The 23,680-nt window shown below is 47.3% G+C and overlaps 1 protein-coding gene across 1 annotated transcript in view; it reads left to right on the forward strand.

Annotated features, from left to right (window-relative positions):
• UVRAG (UV radiation resistance associated) overlaps window positions 1–23,680 on the forward strand; it is a 136,775-nt gene that overhangs the window by 90,513 nt on the left and 22,582 nt on the right. Inside the window, exons 11-12 of the mRNA XM_033948900.1 lie at window positions 3,494–3,554; window positions 13,479–13,644. Of these exons, the coding sequence (XP_033804791.1) occupies window positions 3,494–3,554; window positions 13,479–13,644 (227 nt within the window). The remainder of the gene's footprint in view (window positions 1–3,493; window positions 3,555–13,478; window positions 13,645–23,680) is intronic.

The raw sequence follows: 23,680 nt of genomic DNA on the forward strand, positions 1-23,680 counted from the left end.
GACAACCTTCCCGTAGAGTCTGCTTCACACTCATCTCAAACCCCCCTCCTCCTGAGGGAGGTTCAATCCCTCCTCCTTCTCAATGCCATCGAAGAAGTACCTCCAGATCAAAGGGGTCAGGGATTCTACTCCCGCTACTTCCTGGTTCCCAAAAAGACGGGAGACCTCCGTCCCATTCTCGATCTAAGGGACCTCAACAAGTGTCTGGTCAAGGAGAAATTCAGAATGCTCTCCCTTGCCACGCTTTACCCTCTTCTTTCTCAACACGACTGGCTATGTTCCCTGGACCTCAAAGAGGCCTACACTCACATCTCCATCAATCAGAATTCTCGCCGCTACCTGCGGTTCCAGGTACTGCACCACCACTATCAGTACAAGGTGCTACCGTTCGGCCTCGCTTCCTCACCCAGGGTCTTCACCAAGTGCCTTATAGTGGTAGCGGCCTTCCTCAGGTCTCACAACCTCCAGGTGTTCCCCTACTTGGACGATTGGTTGGTGAAAGCACCTTCATCTCAACTCGTGCTACAAGCCACTCATCACACCATCTCTCTCCTCCACCTCCTGGGGTTCGAGATCAACTACCCCAAGTCGCACCTGCTTCCCACCCAGCGACTTCAATTCATTGGAGCAGTTCTGGACACCACGCTAATGAGGGCCTTTCTCCCCTCCGATCGCCAGCGGACCCTGCTCCATCTCTGCCGTCAGGTACTCATGCACCCCTCCATTCCTGCCCGACAGATGATGGTCCTACTGGGTCACATGGCCTCGACGGTGCATGTCCTTCCTCTGGCACGTCTCCACCTTCGTACGCCTCAGTGGACTCTCGCCAACCAATGGTCACAGACTACGGATCTTCTTTCTCATCCCATCTCTGTGACATCATCTCTTCAGCAATCTCTCCAATGGTGGTTGAACTCCTCAAATCTTTCCAGGGGTCTACTTTTTCATCTGCCCCCCCACTCTATGATCATCACCACAGATGCGTCCCCCTACGCGTGGGGAGCTCACCTAGGAGATCTACGCACCCAGGGACTTTGGACCCCACAGGAGCGTCGTCATCACATCAATTTCCTGGAACTCAGAGCCATGTTCTACGCCCTCAAGGCTTTCCAACATCTTCTCTGCCCTCAAGTCCTCCTCCTGTGCACAGACAATCAAGTCGCCATGTACTACATAAACAAGCAAGGCGGCACCGGATCTCGCCCCCTTTGTTTGGAGGCTCTGCGCATCTGGACCTGGGCCACGGACCGCAATCTCTTTCTCAGGGCGGTCTATATCCAGGGCGAACAGAACTCTCTGGCCGACAATCTCAGCCGCATCCTTCAACCTCACGAGTGGACTTTGGACCCTCCGACTCTGCTCTCCATCTTTGCTCGATGGGGCACTCCGCAGGTGGACCTCTTTGCAGCACCTCACAATCATCAGCTGCCCCAATTCTGCTCCAGACTCTTCTCTCCTCACCGTCTGGCCCCGGATGCATTCCTGCTCGATTGGAGGGATCGGTTCCTGTATGCCTTCCCTCCACTTCCTCTGATGTTGCGGACCTTGTCCAAACTCCGCAAGGACCACGCCACCATGATTCTTATCGCACCTCGGTGGCCTTGCCAACACTGGTTCTCACTCCTGCTCCAACTCAGCTCCAGGGAACCCATTCTACTTCCTGTGTTTCCTACTCTACTTACGCAACAGCATCAGTCTCTACTACATCCCAATCTGTCTTCGCTCCACCTGACAGCTTGGTTTCTCTCGGGCTGACCTCTCCGGAGAATCTATCTCAACCGGTCCGCCTCATTTTGGACGCCTCCAGGAAACCGGCCACTCTCTAATGTTACCATCAGAAGTGGACCAGATTTTCCTCCTGGTGTCTCCGGCATCATCAGGAACCCACCTCCTTAGCGGTGGAAACTGTCTTGGAATATTTGCTCTCACTGTCCAATGCTGGCCTCAAAACTACCTCCATCAGAGTCCACCTCAGTGCCATCACTGCGTTTCATGAGCCTATTCTCGGAAAACCCCTCACGGCTCATCCTCTGGTTTCCAGATTTATGAGAGGACTCTTCAATATCAAACCGCCTCTCAAGCCTCCTCCTGTCGTCTGGGACCTGAATGTGGTTCTCTCAGCTCTCATGAAACCTCCGTTTGAGCCTCTTGCCACAACTTCACTCAGGCTTCTTACCTGGAAGGTGCTTTTCCTCATTGCCATCACCTCTGCCAGGAGGGTTAGCGAACTGCATGCACTGGTTGCCGACCCACCTTTCACTGTTTTTCACCATGACAAGGTTGTTCTGCGTACCCACCCTAAATTCCTTCCCAAGGTGGTCTCAGCTTTTCACCTCAACCAGTCCATTGTGCTGCCCGTCTTCTTCCCTAAGCCTCACTCGCATCCTGGGGAACAGGCGTTGCACACGCTGGATTGTAAGCGTGCCCTTGCTTACTATCTTGATCGTACCAGAGCTCACCGAACATCCCCTCAGCTCTTTTTGTCTTTCGACCCCAACCGTTTGGGTCGTCCTGTCTCCAAACGGACACTTTCAAATTGGCTTGCTGCCTGTATTGCTTTCTGCTACGCTCGGGCCGGTCTCTCACTGGAAGGAACTGTCACGGCCCACAGAGTCCGAGCTATGGCTGCTTCCGTAGCTTTCCTCCGCTCCACGCCCATCGAGGAAATCTGCAAGGCGGCCACTTGGTCCTCAGTTCACACATTCACTACCCACTACTGTCTGGATGCGTTCTCCAGACGGGATGGACACTTCGGCCAATCTGTGTTACAAAATTTATTTTCCTAATGGCCAACCATCCCACCTCCCTCTTTGTTAGCTTGGAGGTCACCCATGTGTTAAGAATATGCTGCCTGCTTGTCCTGGGATAAAGCACAGTTACTTACCGTAACAGGTGTTATCCAGGGACAGCAGGCAGATATTCTTACGTCCCACCCACCTCCCCGGGTTGGCTTCTTAGCTGGCTTATACTAACTGGGGACCACGCACTCCTCCGTCGGGCGGGAAGGCACTCGCGCACGCGCGGTACGGCCAACTAGAAACTTCTAGTTAAAAAGGTCCGTACCGAGGGCTCCGTCGGTGACGTCACCCATGTGTTAAGAATATCTGCCTGCTGTCCCTGGATAACACCTGTTACGGTAAGTAACTGTGCTTTTCTGAATATACACAGTGGTTTATGTCTAAAAATGGTCTCCTGAAAATTGTCTTCCCTGAGCACATGTAAACATATGTGCAGCTAGGGGAGGCATTCCTCTGGTCAGTATTGACACCTTAGCATGCACATTTTGCAATTTCAAAAGGAAAATGTTACTTTAAAAATTGTCAAGTCTGCAGGCAAAACATACTTGCAGATTTTACACTTTTGTACACTTCTAAAAGTTGACCTACTATTGAACCGGATTCTTAGCCATTTTCTTTATATTTCAAATGTGATAAACTCTTTCTAATTTCTAATAATGGTTATTAACTGCCATGTTTTGCTCTTAAATGTACAGAATGATCAAAAGGATTATTTTATTTGTGGAGTGAAGCTTCCTAATTCTGAAGATTTTCAAGGTATTTGACTCTTTCCTTCTCTCTTCATGTTACTATATTACAGTGTTCTTTATTGCAAGGCCTGCAAGCCACTGGTGGTCCGTGGAGACCTTCTGGGTGGCCCACACTGCAGTTTGGGGTTCTACACACACTTCCTTTGGATTCAACATTTCTTCTTCCCAGCACCTGCTCTTTCATTCTTTGGGCTGTCGGCAGCATGAGTGAGGTAAACACGCTGCCTCTGGCAGCCCAGAAGCTTTCCCTCTGCTACTACTTCCGATCCCTGCATAGGCAGGAAGAAGTAGAAGAGGGAAAGCTTCCGGGCCGCTGAAGGCAGCATATTTACTTCACTCATGCTTCCAGCGGCCCGAAGAATGCAAGAGCAGCTGCCGGGAATAAGTAGGATGAAGAACTACTGGATCCTGTGGATGGGAAGAATGTAGTGGGAGTGGTTACTAGAGAGATACTGGACTACGAGGAAAAAGAGATGCCAGACCTCCAGGGGAAGGAAGGGGAGGAAAGAGATGCCAGACCATGGTAGGGAGGAGGAGGGGAAGGGAAGGAGAGAAGAGATACATTACATTTGTGACTTCTATTCCGCTCGTACCTTGCAGTTCTAGGCGGATTACTAAAAGCTAACTGATACCAGACAACAAGAAGGGAGAAAGGGAAGGAGAGAAAACTCAGACTACTGGAGGGGGGAGGGAAGGAGGGGAGAAAGATTCCAGACTAAGGGAAGGAGGAGAGAGAAATACCAGACCACAAGAAGGTTGAAAAGGAAGGCGGGAGATGGGCTACTAGAGGGGGAATGAAAAGATGTCGGACTACTGGAGGGAGAGGAAAGGAGAGAGGGCAGACAGTGGATGGAGAGTGATGAGAAGGTGAGGGGAGCAGATGAGATGATGAGGGGAGCAGAAATCAGAGATGACAAAAGTAGAAAAAATATATATTTCTTTTATTTATTATTTTGTTTTAGGATAAAGTAGTATTGTAGTTGTGTTGATAAATGTTTATAAATAGAAATAAGGTGATCTAAACTGGTCTTAGGGATATTTGGAGCACTGAGATTAAGCATCAAATTTCTGCATCTCAATGGCCACGAATATGGACTTGGAGGTTGAGATGTACAATATCAGGATCTATGAGACAAACTTGTGTTTTTCTGTTACATAGAGCACTATGTTAGATTACAAAAGCCCCAAATTAATTGTTTATTAGAAAACCCGGTGGTATTGACCTATGATACTATATTATTTGGTATGTCAATGAGAGCAAAAAGCCAAATATCATCTAAGAACAACAGACTTTTATTGATAATGACAGGAGTTGCCATACAACAAATTATGAGCAATTGGAAGAATTGGAGCCGGCTTAATTATAGCTTTTGGTGGAATTCATTGTGTCATATGTATAAAATGGAACGAACATTAGCCATCCAGAAAGGGAATTTTAAGAGATTTCAAGAGACTTGGAAGCCATTAGCAAAGTATTGTAGCGTCTAAGTACCGTATTTTCGCGGATATAACGCGCGCGTTATACGTGATTTTACGTACCGCGCATACCCCTCGCGCGTTATATGCCTGAGCGCGGTATACAAAAGTTTTTAAACATAGTTCCCACCCCGCCCGATGCCCGATTCACCCCCCCAGCAGGACCGCTCGCACCCCCACCCCGAACGACCGCTCGCACGCGCTCCCACCCGCACCCGCATCCACGATCGGAGCAAGAGGGAGCCCAAGCCCTCTTGCCCGGCCGACTCCCCGACGTCCGATACATCCCCCCCCCGGCAGGACCACTCGCACCCTCACCCCGAAGGACCGCCGACTCCCCAACAATATCGGGCCAGGAGGGAGCCCAAACCCTCCTGGCCACGGCGACCCCCCTAACCCCACCCCGCACTACATTACGGGCAGGAGGGATCCCAGGCCCTCCTGCCCTCGACGCAAACCCCCCCCCCCCAACGACCGCCCCCCCCCCCAAGAACCTCCGCCCGTCCCCCAGCCGACCCGCGACCAGTGTTCCCGCTAAGCTGCGTTGGCCTGCGCTCACGCACAAAATATTACATCGCAGCGCAAAGTTTCTCTTCACAGCGCACACACGCGTCGGTAAGGTAAGGGGACGCATTGGGGGGATTGCACTTCCCCACAATTGCCATGCTTCGGTTCCTCTTCTTCCTTCCTTCCTCCCCCCCCCCCCCCCGCGGGACCCTGCGGCACCATCAACTCTTACTCCCTCTAATGTCGGCCCTGCAGCTCCAGACTTCCTCGCACCTTCTCCCCTCCCCCTTTGGATCGCTATTATTTTAAATGTTATAGCCGCGGAGCTGTATCCATCAGTGGAGATGTCTAACCTCGGCCTGCCCCGGAACTCTTACTGCAACAGTGACTTCCTGTTCCTGCCTAGACGGGCGGCTGCTGCAGTAAGAGTTCCGGGGCAGGCCGAGGTTAGACATCTCCACTGATGGATACAGCTCCGCGGCTATAACATTTAAAATAATAGCGATCCAAAGGGGGAGGGGAGAAGGTGCGAGGAAGTCTGGAGCTGCAGGGCCGACATTAGAGGGAGTAAGAGTTGATGGTGCCGCAGGATCCCGCGGGGGGGGGGGGGAGGAAGGAAGGAAGAAGAGGAACCGAAGCATGGCAATTGTGGGGAAGTGCAGAGCTGCAGGGAAGAGTGTTGCGGTACCCAGCTGGAGGGAGAAGGAAGATGAGGGAGGGAATTAAAGGAGATGCCAGGGCTTGGAGCGTAGGAGGAAGGTATGCCAGTCTAAGGGAAAAGGAAGGGGGAGATGTGAGAGCATGGAGGGGGAGCGAAAGATGGAAGAAAAGGAAAGGAGAGAGATGCCAGAGAATCAGGGAAGGGGAGATACCAGACTATGAGGAGAGGTGTGGGAGAGGGAAGGCGAGGAGAGAGATGCCAGACCAATGGGGTGAAAGGAGAGATGGAAGGGGGAGGCATACAGTTTCTGGAAGGGGCATAGAAGGAGAGAAGATGCCATATAGGGGAAGAGAGACGGCAGACAGTGGATGGAAGGAAGAGAGTTACAAGAAGATGAGGAAAGGAGAAACCACAGAAGACAAAGGTAGAAAAAAATTTCTATTTATTTATTGCTTTAGGAGACATGTGTCACTGTTTCTGTGAAGCATTGTATGCAGAGTCCAGCTTCTTGCTGGTTCAATTTAACCTTTGTCTATGTATTTTTATTTTATCCCCCCTTTTACAAAACTGTGAAGCATTTTTAGCACCAGCCTTGGTGGTAGCAGCTCTGATGCTCAGAATTTTATGAGCATCAGAGCTGTTACCTCCGTAGCTAAAATCCACACTACAGTTTTGTAAAAGAGGGAGGGGTTAGTTTGTGATTACATATTCCTTACTAGGCGAAGGTGTTTTCTGTGTTCTGTGTGTTCGAAAGACATGGTTTTCTGTTAGGATTGACGGTGTAGGATTGATCTGTGCTGGTCTGGCTTGTTTAGTTTTACAATGGGTGTATTGATGTACTGCTCACTGCAATATGTAAGATGCTGCCTTTTCCTAGGTACTCATGTGTGACGTGTGGTTTGTTACTAAAAATCATGTTTTTCTTACAGATGGGGGGGGGGGGTGCCAAAAAATGATGGGCCCCGGATGTTACATATGCTAGGTACGCCACTGTATGTAAAGATACCAGAAAGCTGGCGTAGCAAAAACTTCTAAGTTTTGAGTATTTAACCCTCCCACAATCTCACGGGCACTCGTTTCAAGTTTATTGAGATTTTGATTTAAACGCAATATCAAATATTTTCAATGCGTATAACAAAAATAAATTTTGGGAAATAAATAAAACCATTTGAACCAGTGTTCCCGCTAAGCTGTGCTGGCGTGCGCTGGCGCACAAAATATTACATCGCAGCGCACACGTTTCTCGTCACAGCGCACGATCGGAAGAGGCGTACGGCAGATGGCAGGGCGGCGAGAGGAGAATCGGGCGAGTTGGCTCATAACTTGCTGGCGCCCGATATTTTTGGCTCACGGTGAAAAAAGTTTGCTCACAACACCCGCCCGCTTAGAGGGAACACTGCCCGCGACCCCCCTGGCCGACCCCCACGACACCCCCACCCGCCTTCCCCGTACTTTGTGTAGTTGGGCCAGAAGGGAGCCCAAACCCTCCTGGCCACGGCGACCCCCTAACCCCACCCCGCACTACATTACGGGCAGGAGGGATCCCAGGCCCTCCTGCCCTCGACGCAAACCCCCCTCCCCCCCAGCCGACCCGCGACCCCCCTGGCCGACCCCCACGACCCCCCCACCCCCCTTCCCCGTACCTTTGGAAGTTGGCCGGACAGACGGGAGCCAAACCCGCCTGTCCGGCAGGCAGCCAACGAAGGAATGAGGCCGGATTGGCCCATCCGTCCTAAAGCTCCGCCTACTGGTGGGGCCTAAGGCGCGTGGGCCAATCAGAATAGGCCCTGGAGCCTTAGGTCCCACCTGGGGGCGCGGCCTGAGGCACATGGGCCAAACCCGACCATGTGTCTCAGGCCGCGCCCCCAGGTGGGACCTAAGGCTCCAGGGCCTATTCTGATTGGCCCACGCGCCTTAGGCCCCACCAGTAGGCGGAGCTTTAGGACGGATGGGCCAATCCGGCCTCATTCCTTCGTTGGCTGCCTGCCGGACAGGCGGGTTTGGCTCCCGTCTGTCCGGCCAACTTCCAAAGGTACGGGGAAGGGGGGTGGGGGGGTCGGCCAGGGGGGTCGCGGGTCGGCTGGGGGGGAGGGGGGTTTGCGTCGAGGGCAGGAGGGCCTGGGATCCCTCCTGCCCGTAATGTAGTGCGGGGTGGGGTTAGGGGGTCGCCGTGGCCAGGAGGGTTTGGGCTCCCTTCTGGCCCAACTACACAAAGTACGGGGAAGGCGGGTGGGGGTGTCGTGGGGGTCGGCCAGGGGGGTCGCGGGTCAGCTGGGGGACGGCCGGAGGTTCTTGGGGGGGGGCGGTCGTTGGGGGGAGGGGGTTTGCGTCGAGGGCAGGAGGGCCTGGGATCCCTCCTGCCCGTAATGTAGTGCGGGGTGGGGTTAGGGGGTCGCCGTGGCCAGGAGGATTTGGGCTCCCTCCTGGCCCAATATTGTCGGGGAGTCGGCGGTCCTTTGGGGGTGGGGGTGCGAGTGGTCCTGCCGAGGGGGGAGAAGAATCGGACGTCGAGGGGGGGCATCAGGCTTTCAGGATGGGGACAGGACTTCAAGGGGGGACAGGCAGATCTTCAAGGGGGACAGGCACGGAGAGGCGGGGCAGTGCACCGAAAGTCAGGGCGGGTGAACGGTGAGTCGGGGCAACCAGAGGAGAGTCGGGGCAGTGCACCGAAAGTCAGGGTGAGTCGGGGCAACCAGAGGAGAGTCGGGGAGGGCGAAAGGAGAGTCGGGGTGGCCAGAGGAGAGTCGGGCAGCATGCGCGTTATATGCCTGAGCGCGGTATAGAAAAGTTTTTGTACATATCATCGTGATTTCTGCGCGCTATACCCCTGTGCGCGTTTTACAATGGTGCGCGTTATATCCGCGAAAATACGGTACTATTTTCCCCTATAAACAAGCACATCCGGGAGGGGGGAGGGTGGAAATCTGTTAGGATAATGAATTTAAATATAATGTACTGAAGTTTATTATATAAATTTTATATGTTGGGCATTATGATTGTTTAGGAGGGGGGGGACTAATTCTGAAATGGATATTGAAGTCTAAAATGTTGTATTTATTGTAACACTTACTGTAAGATTGAAAATAATAAAGAATTGAGGAAAAAAAGAAATAATGTGAACCTTTTATTGGACTAATTTTAATACATGATTGACTAATTTAGAGACCAAAACCCCCTTTAGGTCAGGACAGGATACCATAATAGCAGTATAGTTTGACCTATGGAAAGAGGTTTTGGCCTCTGAAAGCTAACTGAAAAATATATTAGTCCAAAATGATATTATATTGTTTTCCCTTTTTTTTTTGTTTTATTTTTCTTTATTAATTCGTAAAGTGATGATTGCTATTTCTCAGTTTTTTCAAATTTACCTTATTTTCACGTAGATAACGCGCACACGGGTATAGCGCGCGGGAAACCGAAATATATGTTAAAAAAAATTTTGTATACCGCGCACACCCGTATACTGCACATGCTGCCCCAACTCTCCCATCGCCGCCCGACTCTCCTTTCGCCCGCCCCGACTCTCCTCTCGCCCGCCCCGACTCTCCTCTGGCCACCCCGAATCTCCTTTTGCCCGCCCCGACTCTCCTCTCCCCCTTGAAGTCCTGTCCCCACCCTGAAAGCTTGATGCCCCCCCCCCCGACGTCCGATTCACCCACCCGCAGGACCGCTCATACCCCCACCTCGAAGGACCGCTCGCACGCACTCCCACCCCCACCCTGAAGGACCGCTCGCACCCCCACAGCCTCCCGACTCCCCCCCCATCATGTAGACGCTCCTACCGGTGTCCTGCTGCTTCCTCTTGGCGGTCCCGGCCCATCTGTGAGCCCTGCGCCTGCGCTGCTTCCTCTTCTGGCGGTCCCGCCCTTTCTCTGACGTCAGAGAACTATCTGATTGCAGGTCACCCTCTTCGCCTGGTTCCTTCGATCTTCCCAAACATGATGTACTTCTCAAATGATCTTTTCCTTTTGACAGTCTGACCAAAATAAGACAGTTGTAACTTCATCATTTGCATTTCGAGTGACATAGCTGGTTTTATCTCTTCAAGAATCATTTTGTTAGTTCTTTTGGCAGTCCACAGCATGCATAAAATCCTTCTCCAACACCAAACTCAAATGAGTCAATCTTCTTTCTGTCTTGTTTCCATAGTGTCCAGCTTTCACATCCATAACTGACCACTGAGAAAATGTGTATGGTCAAGTATGATCTTCGTTTGAAGTGTTATTTCCTTGCCTTTGAATACTTTGTTGAGAACCTTCATTGAAGAGCGACCAAGTATTATTCTGCAGAGTATTTCTTCCCTGCTAATTGCTTCTTTGTTTACCACAGAGCCTGGGAGATTGAAATCCTTTACAACTTCTATTCTGTTGCCTTCAAGCTCAGAATCATCTTTTTCCGTGTTCATGATTTTCCATTTCATCTTGTCTATGTTCAGTTATAATCCAATGTTATGACTTTCAACTTTGACCTCTCTCAGTAGATACAGCATGTCTTTGCTGCTGCTGATGAGCGTTGTATCATCTGCATAGCGCAGCTTGTTTATATTTCAGCCACCAACTTTGAAGCCAATGCTCTTTTCTTCCAAATTTACTTTTCTGAAGATCGCATTGCCATAAAAGTTGAACAGTTAAGATGACAAGATGCATTCTTGCCTGACGCCATGTTTTATTGGAAACCAATCAGTGTTGCCATGTTCTCTACACCTGACAGCTTGGTACCTCTCAACATAACCCCTCTTCAGTTTTCTCAACCTGTAAGAGCTGTTTTAGAAGCCTCTAGGAAGCCTACCACTAGACAGTGCTATCACCAAAAGTGGACTAGATTTTCTACGTGGTGTTTTTCTCATCATAAGGAGCCTCAGCATTCCTCCTTATCTTCTGTTTTGGACTATCTTTTGCACTTATCTAATTCTGGCCTCAAATCTACATCTATCCGAGTCCATCTCAGTGCAATTGCGGCTTTCCATCAGACTATTGAAGGGAAACCCCTCTCTGCTCATCCGGTGGTTTCCAGATTCATGAAAGGACTTTTCAATGTCAAACCTCCTCTCAAACCGCCTCCTGTGGTTTGGGACCTCAATGTTGTCCTTTCTCAACTCATGAAGCCTCCATTTGAACCAATTGATAAGGCTTATCTGAAGTATCTCACTTGGAAAGTGGTGTTTCTCATAGCCCTCACTTCTGCTCGACGAGTTAGTGAGCTGCAAGCTTCAGTTGCTGACCCACCTTTCACAGTGTTCCATCATGACAAAGTAGTTCTTCGTATTCATCCTAAATTCCTCCCTAAAGTGATCTCGGAATTTTATCTCAACCAATCCATTGTTCTTCCAGTGTTTTTTCCAAAGCCTCATTCTCATCCTGGAGAAGTTGCTCTTCATACTGTAGACTGTAAACGTGCTTTGGCCTTCTATTTAGAACGCACCAAACCACACAGAACTGCTCCTCAACTTTTTGTCTCCTTCGATCCCAATAAGTTGGGGAGGGAGTTAGGGGGTGGGACATTGGTATGGGCAGACTAGATGGGCCTTGGCCCTTTTCTGCTGTCAGTGTCTATGTTTCTATCCTATTTCTAAGCGTGCCATCTCCAACTGGCGGCTTGTATCTCATTCTGCTATACCCAGGCTGGATTACCCCTTCACAGTAAAGTCACAGCCCATAAGGTTAGAGCTATGGCAGCTTCAGTAGCTTTCCTCAGATCTACACCTATTGAGGAAATTTGTAGAGCTGCTACTTGGTCCTCGGTTCATACCTTCACTTCTCACTATTGTCTGGATACTTTCTCCAGATGGGATGGACAGTTTGGCCAGACTATATTACAAAATTTATTCTCCTAACTTGCCAACACTTCCACCATCCCATTCTGGCTAGCTTGGAGGTCACCCATATGTAAGAATACCTGCCTGCTTGTCCTGGGATAAAGCACAGTTACTTACCATAACAGGTGTTATCCAGTGACACAGGCAGCTATTCTCACAACCCACCCACCTCCCCTGGTTGGCTTCTCTGCTAGCTATCTGAACTGAGGAGACGCGCCCTACACTGGGCGGGAAGGCACTCACTCGCGCATGCGCGGTGCGGGCGACTCGAAACTTCGAGTTTCTTCAAGCAAGTCTGCTTGTGAGGCATCCGCATCCGGGCTCCGTCGATGACGTCACCCATATGTGAGAATAGCTGCCTGCTGTCCCTGGATAACACCTGTTACGTGTAAGATATTAAACGTCTCCCTCCGTATCCGCGGGGGTTAGGTGCAGAGCCAGACTGCGAAGTGTGAAAAACCGCAAATAACTTCTCGGCTGGCTCAGACCCATCCCTGCCTCCCTTCCGCCTTCCCCCCGGCATCCCGGACCTTACCAGGGGGTCTAGCAGGCTTTCGGTGGCAGGAGCGATCTTCCTACGCTCCTGCCCCATGCAGATCACTCATAGGAAATGGCTGCCTTGATCTCCCGTAGTCTCTCGAGACTACAACGGGAACTCTTTGCAATCATTTTCTAAGAGTGATCTGCATGAGGCAGGAGCATAGGAAGATTGCTCCTGCCCCGAAAACCCACTAGACCACCAGGTAAAAATAGGTGAAAAAATTAAAATCGCCCCCCCCCCAAAAAAAAAAAAAATCGAGAATAACCGAATCCATGAATTTGGAGGGAGAAGTGAATTCCATAATTCTTGAGGCTCTCTACCTCCTATATCAAGATAAGCAAATCTGTTGTCTAGTTTTATCCAGTAGTCTGATGGAATATTTTCAATGTCATATTTTTGGAGGTCTCTAATCTTGCAAGCTTTACTTTGATCTTGCATGTCAAAAGCTTGTGATCGCTTCCACAGTCAGCTCCTGGTTTAGTCTTTGCAGCCAAGAACTGCAGATTTCCATATCTGTAATATGCAGATGTAGTCAATTTGATTTTGATACATACCATTTGGAGAGATCCATGCGTACTGGCAACGTTTGTGGTGTTGTGGTGTGATTTGTAGAAAGTGACATTTTGTTTCCAATTTGATCTCTGTTTTATTCTAATCATTAAGCTAAGTTCATTGAGTGGGTTTTTGACTACGCACTCTTAGAAACCTTTATGGGACTATTTTACCAGTACTAGCACATCTGACTAGGTCATGCAGCTTGTATGTATGTCTCAGGTAAACTGTTGCTATTGAAGAACAAACATTTAAAGTAAATTTCATGATTTTGTTCAGTCCTAACAGACTTGTTTTAATTTGCAAAAAATTTAATGTTAGTATATATATATATGCAAATGAAAGCAAAGTAATAACTGCTTGTGTTTACATTTAACAGCAAAAGATGATGGAAGCATTGCAGTTGCCCTTGGCTACACTGCTCACCTTGTCTCAATGATTTCCTTTTTCCTGCAAGTGCCACTCAGGTATCCTATAATTCACAAGGGTTCCAGATCTGCTATCAAAGATAATATAAATGACAAATTGACAGAGAAAGAAAGAGAGTAAGTATTTAGAAGATGTTTCTCTAAGATCACCGTGCATTTAACGATGGCGCTAAACTGTTGTTAAATGCACGGATTTTACTGCCCGATAATTAAATTGGCTCACCGTGGTTTTTTCCGTGCTTTCTGGCAGCCTCTGATTGTACTTTGCAAATGTAATTCAATGAGGTCATTAATATTAAAACTGAACTCTCGCTCATAGGTCTGACTTCAAAAATTTTATATCATCTTGATCACCATCAATCTGTATTACTCATTTCTTTAGATCTTTCTTCGGCTTTCAACACGATTGATCATAAACTTCTCTTGGAGCGCCTCCAAGACATTGGTATCACCGATTAAGTGTTGGATTGGTTTACCTCTTTCTTCTCAGAACGCACCTCTAAAGTAATCTTCAATTCTGCATTTTCTGAATCTTTTACAAACAAGCACGGTATACCTCAGAGTTCTATATTATCTCCTTTACTCTTTTACAAACAAGCACGGTATACCTCAGGGTTCTATATTATCTCCTTTACTCTTGACCTTAGGTCAGTCTATCGGTGTTACAGTGTTTGCCTACGCTGATGATGTGCAGCTTATCTTATAGATCTGAACAATTCATGTGAGGTAATTATCATTAATGAAAAACTTGAGAAAATTAAACTCTGATTGGACTCACACATTTTATCCTTAAACGTTGATAAGTCTAAAGTCATGATTTCCCATTCAAAGATGGATTATCCATACAGGCTCCTTTGATACTTGATTCATCACCCATCAAATCTGCATCTTCATTACAACTGTTAGGGATCTCACTCCAACCCCTTAACCATCTTAGTTGCTCTTTTCTAGACCCTTTCGAGTAGTACCATGTCCTTCTTCATGTACGGCGACCAGTATTTGACTGCGGGCATTTGTCTTGTGCGAATTTGACTTGCCACAGTTTACTCAATACAGTTTATAAGTAAAATACAATAAATTACCAGATATCTGGGGTGAGGGTGGTGGTGGATGGGGGGAGGGGCTGGGGGCATGGCACCGTTGTTTTGTATCTGGGCTTCTTTGTTGTCGGTCCCTAGTTGATTGTATTGTGTTGGTTGTGTATTCTCATTGAAAATAAAAATTGTTTACACCTTAAAAAAAAAAAAAAAAGGATCACTTTAGAGAGCAAACTTTCTTTTCTTTTTTTTTTTTGGCTCTCAGCCATTAACATCTTTATTTCCAGACTCCACTGCACTGTGTTACCTCACAGGACATTCATACAATACAACTGGTTTATCTATCAAAAGTAAACACTCTCCTCAGTAGGCCTATGAGACTTGGCCAACTTCTTTGGTACTCGTGCAGTGCTGGGGCTTGTGGGACCAGCTTTTGCTGGGTTGGCTCTGCTGCCATACTTTGCCGGTGAAGTTCCCACTTGAGCTCCAGGAACATGTCGGTATTGGGCAGCTTGGCTCTCGTGGTTTGAGGAATTTGCATCATGACAAAAGCGAGTCGTGGGTGTACCAACTCTTGATGGGTCCTCAGAGGCCTTCTCAGAGCCTGAAGTCTATCGGAGTGGTGCCTCTCTTTCTCCTGATTCTTCTTCCAGCGGTCCATGAGGCCCTGGTCCCCCTCCTCTATGGAGGTGAATGTCTTTCGGGAAATCACCATCTCTCCTGTTCGGTTGTTGGTCATCTTGTCAATCTTCCTGTGGCTGAAAATAGTGGCGTTGCCCACTTTTCTCTCCTTATGCTCCTCATTGTGGTAATTGGGGGGGAGCTGGTTGAAGTCCACCGAATAATCAAAGGATTGTTCATTGTCTGTTCCTTCTTGATCGTCCTCCAGGAACTGTCCGAGGTCCCGAAACAGGCTTTCCATGGCTTGAATGGGCCGCGGCAGGAGAGCCGGGCTGCAGCAGGACCGGGACCCGAGCAGCACCAGCCCCAAACAGTGCAGCAGCAGCAGCAGCAGCAGCATCCCGGGGGGGCGGGGGTGGAGAGGTCCCAGAGCTGAGCAGAGGAGAGGAGAGCAGTGAGCGCGAGGCAAAGAGCACAGCCGGAAGCCCCGCCTACCCCGCCACGAAAGCCCCGCCCCCTGGGTTATCTCAGCGCATTGGGAGCCTCCCCCTCCCTCCTTCTCAGGGGATCCCTCCCTCCTTCCTCCCCTCCCTCTCCTTACTGGGGTACCCTCACAGCCCCCTCCCCCTTATTCAGAGAGCAAACTTTCTAATCATCTAAACTAAACTAAACCTTAAGTTTGTATACCGCATCATCTCCACAAAAGTGGAGCACGACAGTTTACAGGAATTAATATAGAAAGGAACTCCAATGGAAAGAAGGGCTTAGTAAAAAGAAAGAAAGAGGGACTTAGTATAATGGAGAGGGAGGGAGTAGTTACATTTTAGAGAAAAGCCAAGTTTTCAAATGTTTTCGGAAGCGTTGGAGGGAGGTCGAACTCCGAAGAGGGGCAGTAAAGCTGTTCCACAGCTCGGTGATCCTGAAGAGGAGGGATGTCCCAAGTTCTCCTGTATGGGATATGCCTTTTTAAAGAGGGGAAGGATAATTTGAATTTTTGAGTGGATCTGGTGGAGTTAGGATTCGAGGAGAGCCAAGATAGTGGAAAGAGGGGAGGAAGGATGCCGTGTAGAGACTTGAAGGCTAGACAGGCGCATTTGTAGTGAACCCTGAGGATAACTCCATATTAGTACGGTTGTCCAGTAATGTTTTCATCGGCTAAGAATGATTAGATCAATTTCTAAACTTGGATTCCGCATCTTTGAACATCCTAATTCATTCCCTTGTTATTTCATGTATAGATTACTGCAATGCCCTCTTTAAAGGAATAACAAAAAAAGAACTTAGGGGACTTCAGATTGTGCAGAAAACAGCAGTAAAAATCATTTATAACGCAAAGAAATATGATCACGTTTCTCCTCTTCTGCTTAAGGCACATTGGCTACCCATCAAGCACCGAATCAGTTACAAACTTCTTCTTTTAACCTTTAAAACTCGATTATACAATCAACCAGAATTTATTGATAAACTACTTATTCCATAAAGCCCATCCAGATCTCTCCATTCTGCAGCTCACAATCTCCTTAACATTCCATCCTTAAAATATATTAATACTTTAAGATCCAATAATTTTGCTGTGACAGCACCTTTCCTTTGGAATTCCATTCCCAACTATATAAGGGAAGAAACTTCCATAGGCCCTTTCAAGATTAAGGGCTCCTTTTACGAAGGTGCGCTAGTGTTTTTAGTGCACGCACCGAATTAGCGCGCGCTAGCTGAAAAACTACCACCTGCTCAGGAGGCGGTAGTGACTAGCGCGTGGGGCATTTTAGCGTGCACTATTCCACACGTTAAGGCCCTAACGCGCCTTCGTAAAAGGAGCCCTAAGTTGAAGACTTTCCTATTCATAGATGCTTTTGAGACATAACTGCCCTTGTTAGGGCAACAATTTTTTCATTATTTTTCAGGTCTGCCCTTTCCTTATTGTTCTTCCCTTATTTGTTCTTTTCTTTACTGATTGTAGTTCTCCCCTTCTTCCTCTTGTTACTTTTGTTTGTCTGGTGTATGTATGTTTGTTTTTACTGACATATCCCCTGTAATGATATGTTCTGTTTTTAATCAACTGTCTTTATGTCATTGTATGCTGACATAAGAACATAAGTATGGGTCAGACCAGCGGTTCATCATGCCCAGCAGTCCGCTCACGCGGTGGCCCTCTGGTCAAAGACCAGCACCCTAACTGAGACTAACCCTACCTCTGTACGTCCGTGTTCAGCAGGAACTTATCTAGCTTTGCCTTGAATCCCTGGAGGGTGTTTTCCCCTATGACAGACTCCGGAAGAACGCTCCAGCTCTCCACCACTCTCTGGGTGAAGAAGAACTTCCTTACGTTTGTACGGAATTACATTACATTAGGGACTTCTATTTCTATCCCCTTTCAACTTTAGAGAGTGCCCTCTTGTTCTCCCTACCTTGGAGAGGGTGAACAACCTGTCCTTGTCTACTAAGTCTATCCCCTTCAGTACCTTGAATGTTTCGATCATGTTCCCTCTCAATCTCCTCTGTTCGAGGGAGAAGAGGCCCAGTTTCTCTAATCTTTCGCTGTACGGCAACTCCTTTAACCCTTTAACCATCTTAGTTGCTCTTCTCTGGACCCTTTCGAGTAGTACCATGTTCTTCTTCATGTACGGCGACCAGTGCTGTACGCAGTACTTTAGGTGAGGGCGCACCATGGCCCGGTACAGTGGCATGATAACCTTCTCCGATCTGTTCATGATCCCCTTCTTTATCATTGCTAGCATTCTGTTCAACCTTTTCGTCGCCGCCACACATTGCGCGGACGGCTTCATTGACTTGTCGATCAGAACTTTCCTGGGAGGTCTCTCCAAGTACCGCCCCAGACATCCTGTATTTGTGCAGGAGATTTTTGTTACCGACATGCATCACTTTACACTTATCCACGTTGAACCTCATCTGCCATGTTGATGCCCATTCCTCGAGCCTGATTATGTCACGTTGCAGATCTTTGCAATCCCCCTGCGTCTTCACTACTCTGAATAACTTTGTATCGTCCACGAATTTAATTACCTCGCTTGTCGTACCTATGTCCAGATCATTTATAAAGATGTTGAAGAGCACGGGTCCAAGCACCAAGCCCTGCGGCACTCCACTGGTGACAGTCCTAGTATTGTCCATTTACCCCCACTCTCTGTTTCCTGACAATGAATTTTATTGTACACCGCTTTGAATTTCAGATTAAGCGGTATAATAAATTTTTAATAAACCTTGAAACCTTGTCATTAATATTAAAATGACCTCTCTGGGTGATTCTTAAAAAGGAATGCCCCTCCATTTTACGAGGAATCGGGACCAATATTTAGCAGCAGGGTCTGAGCTGTCGTAGCCTTAATCTCCTGTCGGTGCCTGAGTGCTGATTGACTGAGGCACTGACTGAAAATAAAGCAGCTCAGACCCCTCCTCATACCTTTATTTGAATACTTTTTACCTTTTCAAAGATCTCATACCTTTTTGTGGTTGGGGAAGGAGTCTTGCTGCTGGTGAGTATCAGGGGAGGGAAGCTTGCTGTGGGGGGATGTTTGGGGGGATTATAGGCCAAAAAATTGAACCCTCCATATTCTGGGATAAAGCAGACCACGCCACCACCAACATAGCTCCCAACGAATTTATATCCCAATGGAGATCCATAAGCGAAACCATTCTAAATGAGCTAGCCCCAGAAAAACTAAAATTCAAAATCTGCAGACCTTCTGATAAATGGTTCGACGCCGAACTTCTCCAATCTAAAAAGCTCTGCAGACAACTAGAAAGATTCTGGGGAAAAAACAAGAGTTTAGAACACACTAAAACTGCATGGAGATACCAAATTAATCAATACAAAACCAAACTCAAGGAAAAACGAAAAGCCTACTACTCCAATATGATAGGCAAAAAAACCCCAGACACAAAAAAAGCTATTTAATCTAGTAAAGAACCTCACAGATACCAAACCTTACCTCTCCACCCAAGGTATCCACCCACCAACAGCCATCCACCTAGCAGACCATTTCAAAAACAAGATCACCAATATCAGATCTACATTCATCAACAACACACCCATCTAGAAAAGATAACAACAAACCCATCAACTAGCGACATCGTAGCAGACAGAAGCTGGTCTGATTTCCCAATTCTAGTCTGGTCGGATATGAACCGACTCTACAATAAATACAGCCATGCTTCCAGTGCCCTAAATAATTGCCCCACCTACATATTATCAAACGCCTCCACCACATTCAAAACCAACTTCATGCTATGGATTCAAACCACATTGACAGAAGGCCAATTCCCACAGGACCTAGGAGAGATCTTAATCACTCCAATCATAAAGGATCACAAAGGCCCAATAGATAGCCCCTCCAACTACAGACCTATCGCTTCAATACCATTGTACGTTAAAATAATAGAAGGCCTAGTGGCACAATACCTCACCGAATATCTGGAAAAACATAACCTACTCCACCCCTCACAATCAGGATTCCGAACTAACCATAGTACAGAAACATTACTTGTCACATTACTAGATACAGCCCGACAACACATCAGTAAAGGAAAAAAAATGATATTAATACAATTAAACCTCTCCGCAGCATTTGACCTAGTTGACCACACCTTATTACTACAAATTCTCGACGCCATAGGAATCTCAGGCAAGGTCTACAAATGGTTTCAGGGGTTCCTCAAATCTAGAACCTACAGGGTAAAATACAATGATATCAAATCAGAACCATGGACAAATCCCTGCGGAGTTCCACAAGGATCACCTCTCTCACCTACGCTCTTCAACCTCTTTATCTCCTCCCTAGGAGCCACTTTAGATACCCTAGATGTCACATCTTTCAGCTATGCTGATGACATCACCATAATCCTCCCCTTCGATCCATCAGAGACCACCACCACAACAAAGCTAGAAACAACCTTAGACACAGTAGAAAAATGGATGATGGATCACAAACTAAAACTAAATTCTGAAAAAACAAAATTCCTTTTACTCGAAAAAGCCCAAACTCCTACCATCACTGAACTGAAAATCAAAAATACCAAATACCCAATACAACCCGAACTAAAACTCCTAGGAGTTACGATAGACAGATGTTGCACAATGCAGCCCCAGATCAACAAAACAACCCAGAAAGCTTTTCTAACCATGAGAAATCTCCATAAAATCAGAAAATTCTTTGACCAAGCACAATTTAGACTAATCGTCCAATCCCTAGTCTTAGGTCTGCTGGATTATTGCAACTCCCTATATCTTCCTTGTCCAGCCACTATGATAAAACAACTCCAGACCATACAAAACACCACCCTCAGATTGATCTACTCACTCAAAAAATATGATCACATAACAACTGCCTTCTTAGACTCTCACTGGCTACCCATACAAGCACGAATCCAATTCAAATTCCACTGCCTGATATTCAAAGTATTACACGGCTCTTCCCCCTCCTATCTAAACAACCGCTTAAACCAAATCTCCACCTCAAGACACAGAAGAACCTCGAACCCTTTCGCCTTCCCCCCACTCAAAGGCACACAACGCAAGAAAATGTTTGACAACCTTCTGACAACACAAGCAGCAAAAATCAACCATTCCATCTCCAATCTTATGACAATATCAGACAACTTCAAAACATTCAGAAAAGAAATCAAAACCCTGCTTTTCAAAAAATTCATCCAAATATCTTAACCCCTCCTCTTTTACCTCCAGAAGATTCACCTACCTTCAGATAACCTTCCCCCAAATTACCCTCCTTAACACCTTCCAATTAAACAAATACCATAAATAGATTGTAACCTACCCTCTCTAACTGCATTCCATATGTATTTTTCATACAGTTCTTCACTGTCAGTTTAATTTCCATCCTATAAGTTCACATAGAATTTTTCTTTTTTCAACCATCTTTATTTTCTCTTCTTTATTAATTTCCAGATACTTTAGTTAGATTGTGAGCCTTCGGGACAGTAAGGGAATTTTTTAAAGTACCTTCTTACTTCTCATTTATAATCTTAATGTATATTTTCTTCAAACCGCTTAGAACCTAACGGATGTAGCGGTATATAAGAAATAAATTACATTACATTACATTCTTGAATATGGCTAAAACAACTGCTCATCTTCCCACCTAAACTCACCTCTCTGCTTCCCTCATTCTCTGCCTCTGTGGACAGCACTCTCATCCTTCCTGTTGTGTCTGCTCGTAATCTCGGGTTCAACTTTGACTCCTCTCTCTCCTTCAGCTGCCCCTCACTATCTCTCATCACTTATCTTCTCCTATGATCCTCCCCCCCCCCCCCCCCGTGAGGTCTGCTCAGTTGGTAAGTCCTGCCTATCTGTGCCCTTCTCTTCGACTGCCAATTCCAAACTCCATCCATTTGAAGCAATTTAAAAACAAAAAAATTGGCCTCCCGATTCGGTGACTGACCCTCCCCCTTCGCCCCCTAAAGCAGGATCGGCAGCACTGCGTCTTGCTGACCGGCCGCTGCCGCTCCTGCTTTAGAGGGCGAGGGGAGAAGGCCAGTCGGGAAGTGCTGCAGTGCCTGTCTTCCCCCTGACCTCCCGCACATCCATTTACCTAATGTCAGCATCGGAGCAGCCTGCAGAGAGGATCGCCGATACTTTAGCAATCCTTGCAGGTTGCCATAGACCTCAGGAGCTGTCTTCCCTTTGCCGCGATCCTGCCTCTGATGTCAGAGAAGGGGCGGGACCGCGGCAGAGGGAAGATAGCTCCAGAGGCCTATGGCAACCTGCAAGGATCACTAAAGTACCGGTGATCTTCTCTGCGGCTGCTCTGCTGCTGGCATTAGGTAAATGGATGTGCGGGAGGTCAGGGGGGAACACGCAGGCCTTCCGGTGGGGGAGAGGGGACAGGCCTTTAGGGAGTAGTGCAGGTTCAGGAGTGGAGTGTAGGCCTTTAGGGGGGATAGTGCAGGCCTGCGGGGGGGGGGGGGGGGGGAAGCCCTGGTGTAGAACTACACAGAGGGGTGAAGGGAGTTCAAAGAGACGTGCATATGCCGGACTTTATGGGGAAGAAATAATGGATCTAAAAACAGGAGAGGGAGAGAGATGGTGCAAATGGTATTTAGAGAGGGAAGAAACAGAAAGGGAGAGAAGTTGGACACAAGGGATGGTGTGGAGGGGGGATAGAGATACTCGATAGGAGGGTAGTTGGAAAGAGAAAGGGAGAGATGGTGGACCCTGGGGTGATGGGGAAGGAGGGTGAGATGAAGGATGAAAGGGTAGTTGAGAAAAGGTGGATCTGGGGATGGAGACAAAAAAAATGAAAGATGCCAGACCTCCGGGGGAAGGAAGGGAAAAGGAAGGGGAGGACAGAGATGGAAGATGGATGGGTAGCACGGAGAAAGAAGTCAATGACAAATGGGCAGGAGACCCTGGCAAGCAAGTTATCAGAAGACAACCAGAGCCTGGGACCAAAATGATTTGAATAATGAATGACCAGACAACAAAAGGTAGAAAAAATAATTTTATTTTCTGTTTTGTGATTACAGTATGTCAGATTTGAAATGTGTATCCTGCCAGAGATGGTGTTAGACCGCGAACGTGAGCTAAGATTAACAGAGAGAGGAAAAGTCTTTTTTGCTTGTTTATTTTGTTTACACCACAGTGCCAGTGTGGCTAGGAGAGGGCAAAGGGGGTGAAGAGGCTATAAAATAAACCTACCGGGATGTTTAAAAAAAACAAAACACCCACTTGGGCAGGAAAATCGATTCGAAAAATCGATTCAATAGGCTGAATCAAATCAAAATTTATTTTTCCTGAATCGGGCAGCACTACCCCTCAGTTCTTATCTCTATCTCCAGAGGAGGCCAAAGAAAAACTATCAGATGCAAAAGTGTAGTTTAAACATTCAAGGCCTTGAAAGTGTATTTGGCATCCTAGTAACTGGTAGGACAACATCCTACTTCCAGTAGTTTGGGATCTCAATGTTATTTTCTCTAGACTTATGAAGTCTTCTTTCGAACCAGTGTCCTCGGCTTATCTAAAATACCTCACTTGGACAGTGTGTTTTTCTCATCCTTGTAAGTCTCCTCTATGTATTTCCCTATCTCTCTCAGTTCCTCCAAGTCTACTACTCTAGCCTCAAGGGAACAAACTCATTCTCTAAGAGCTGGGAGCTCTTTGCAGCGAGCACACACACATAACTTCTCACCAACTGGGAGATAATCTTGCATGCGACACTCAGTGCAAAAAACTGGATAGCAGTTCTTTTGCTGCCAGACTACTGTCTGCATCTTATGATTGAGCTAATTTATTAAACCCTATTAAGGTACTAGGACTATATTAGACTAGTATAGAGAGCCTTAGGATTACATTACTGTATATGCTTTATTTAGTGTTGGATTCTTAGCAGGTAATGAAATGTAGTAAGAATATGTAAAAGATTTCTCCTGTTGTCCTAATTAGAATAGTTGACTATAAATTGACTATAAGTAAAGAAATGAGCTAGGGTTGGGTGGGAATGAAGACTAAGCCAAACCCTGCT

The sequence above is a fragment of the Geotrypetes seraphini genome, chromosome 6, assembly GCF_902459505.1.
Source record: "Geotrypetes seraphini chromosome 6, aGeoSer1.1, whole genome shotgun sequence".
In the NCBI taxonomy this organism is placed as follows: domain Eukaryota; kingdom Metazoa; phylum Chordata; class Amphibia; order Gymnophiona; family Dermophiidae; genus Geotrypetes; species Geotrypetes seraphini.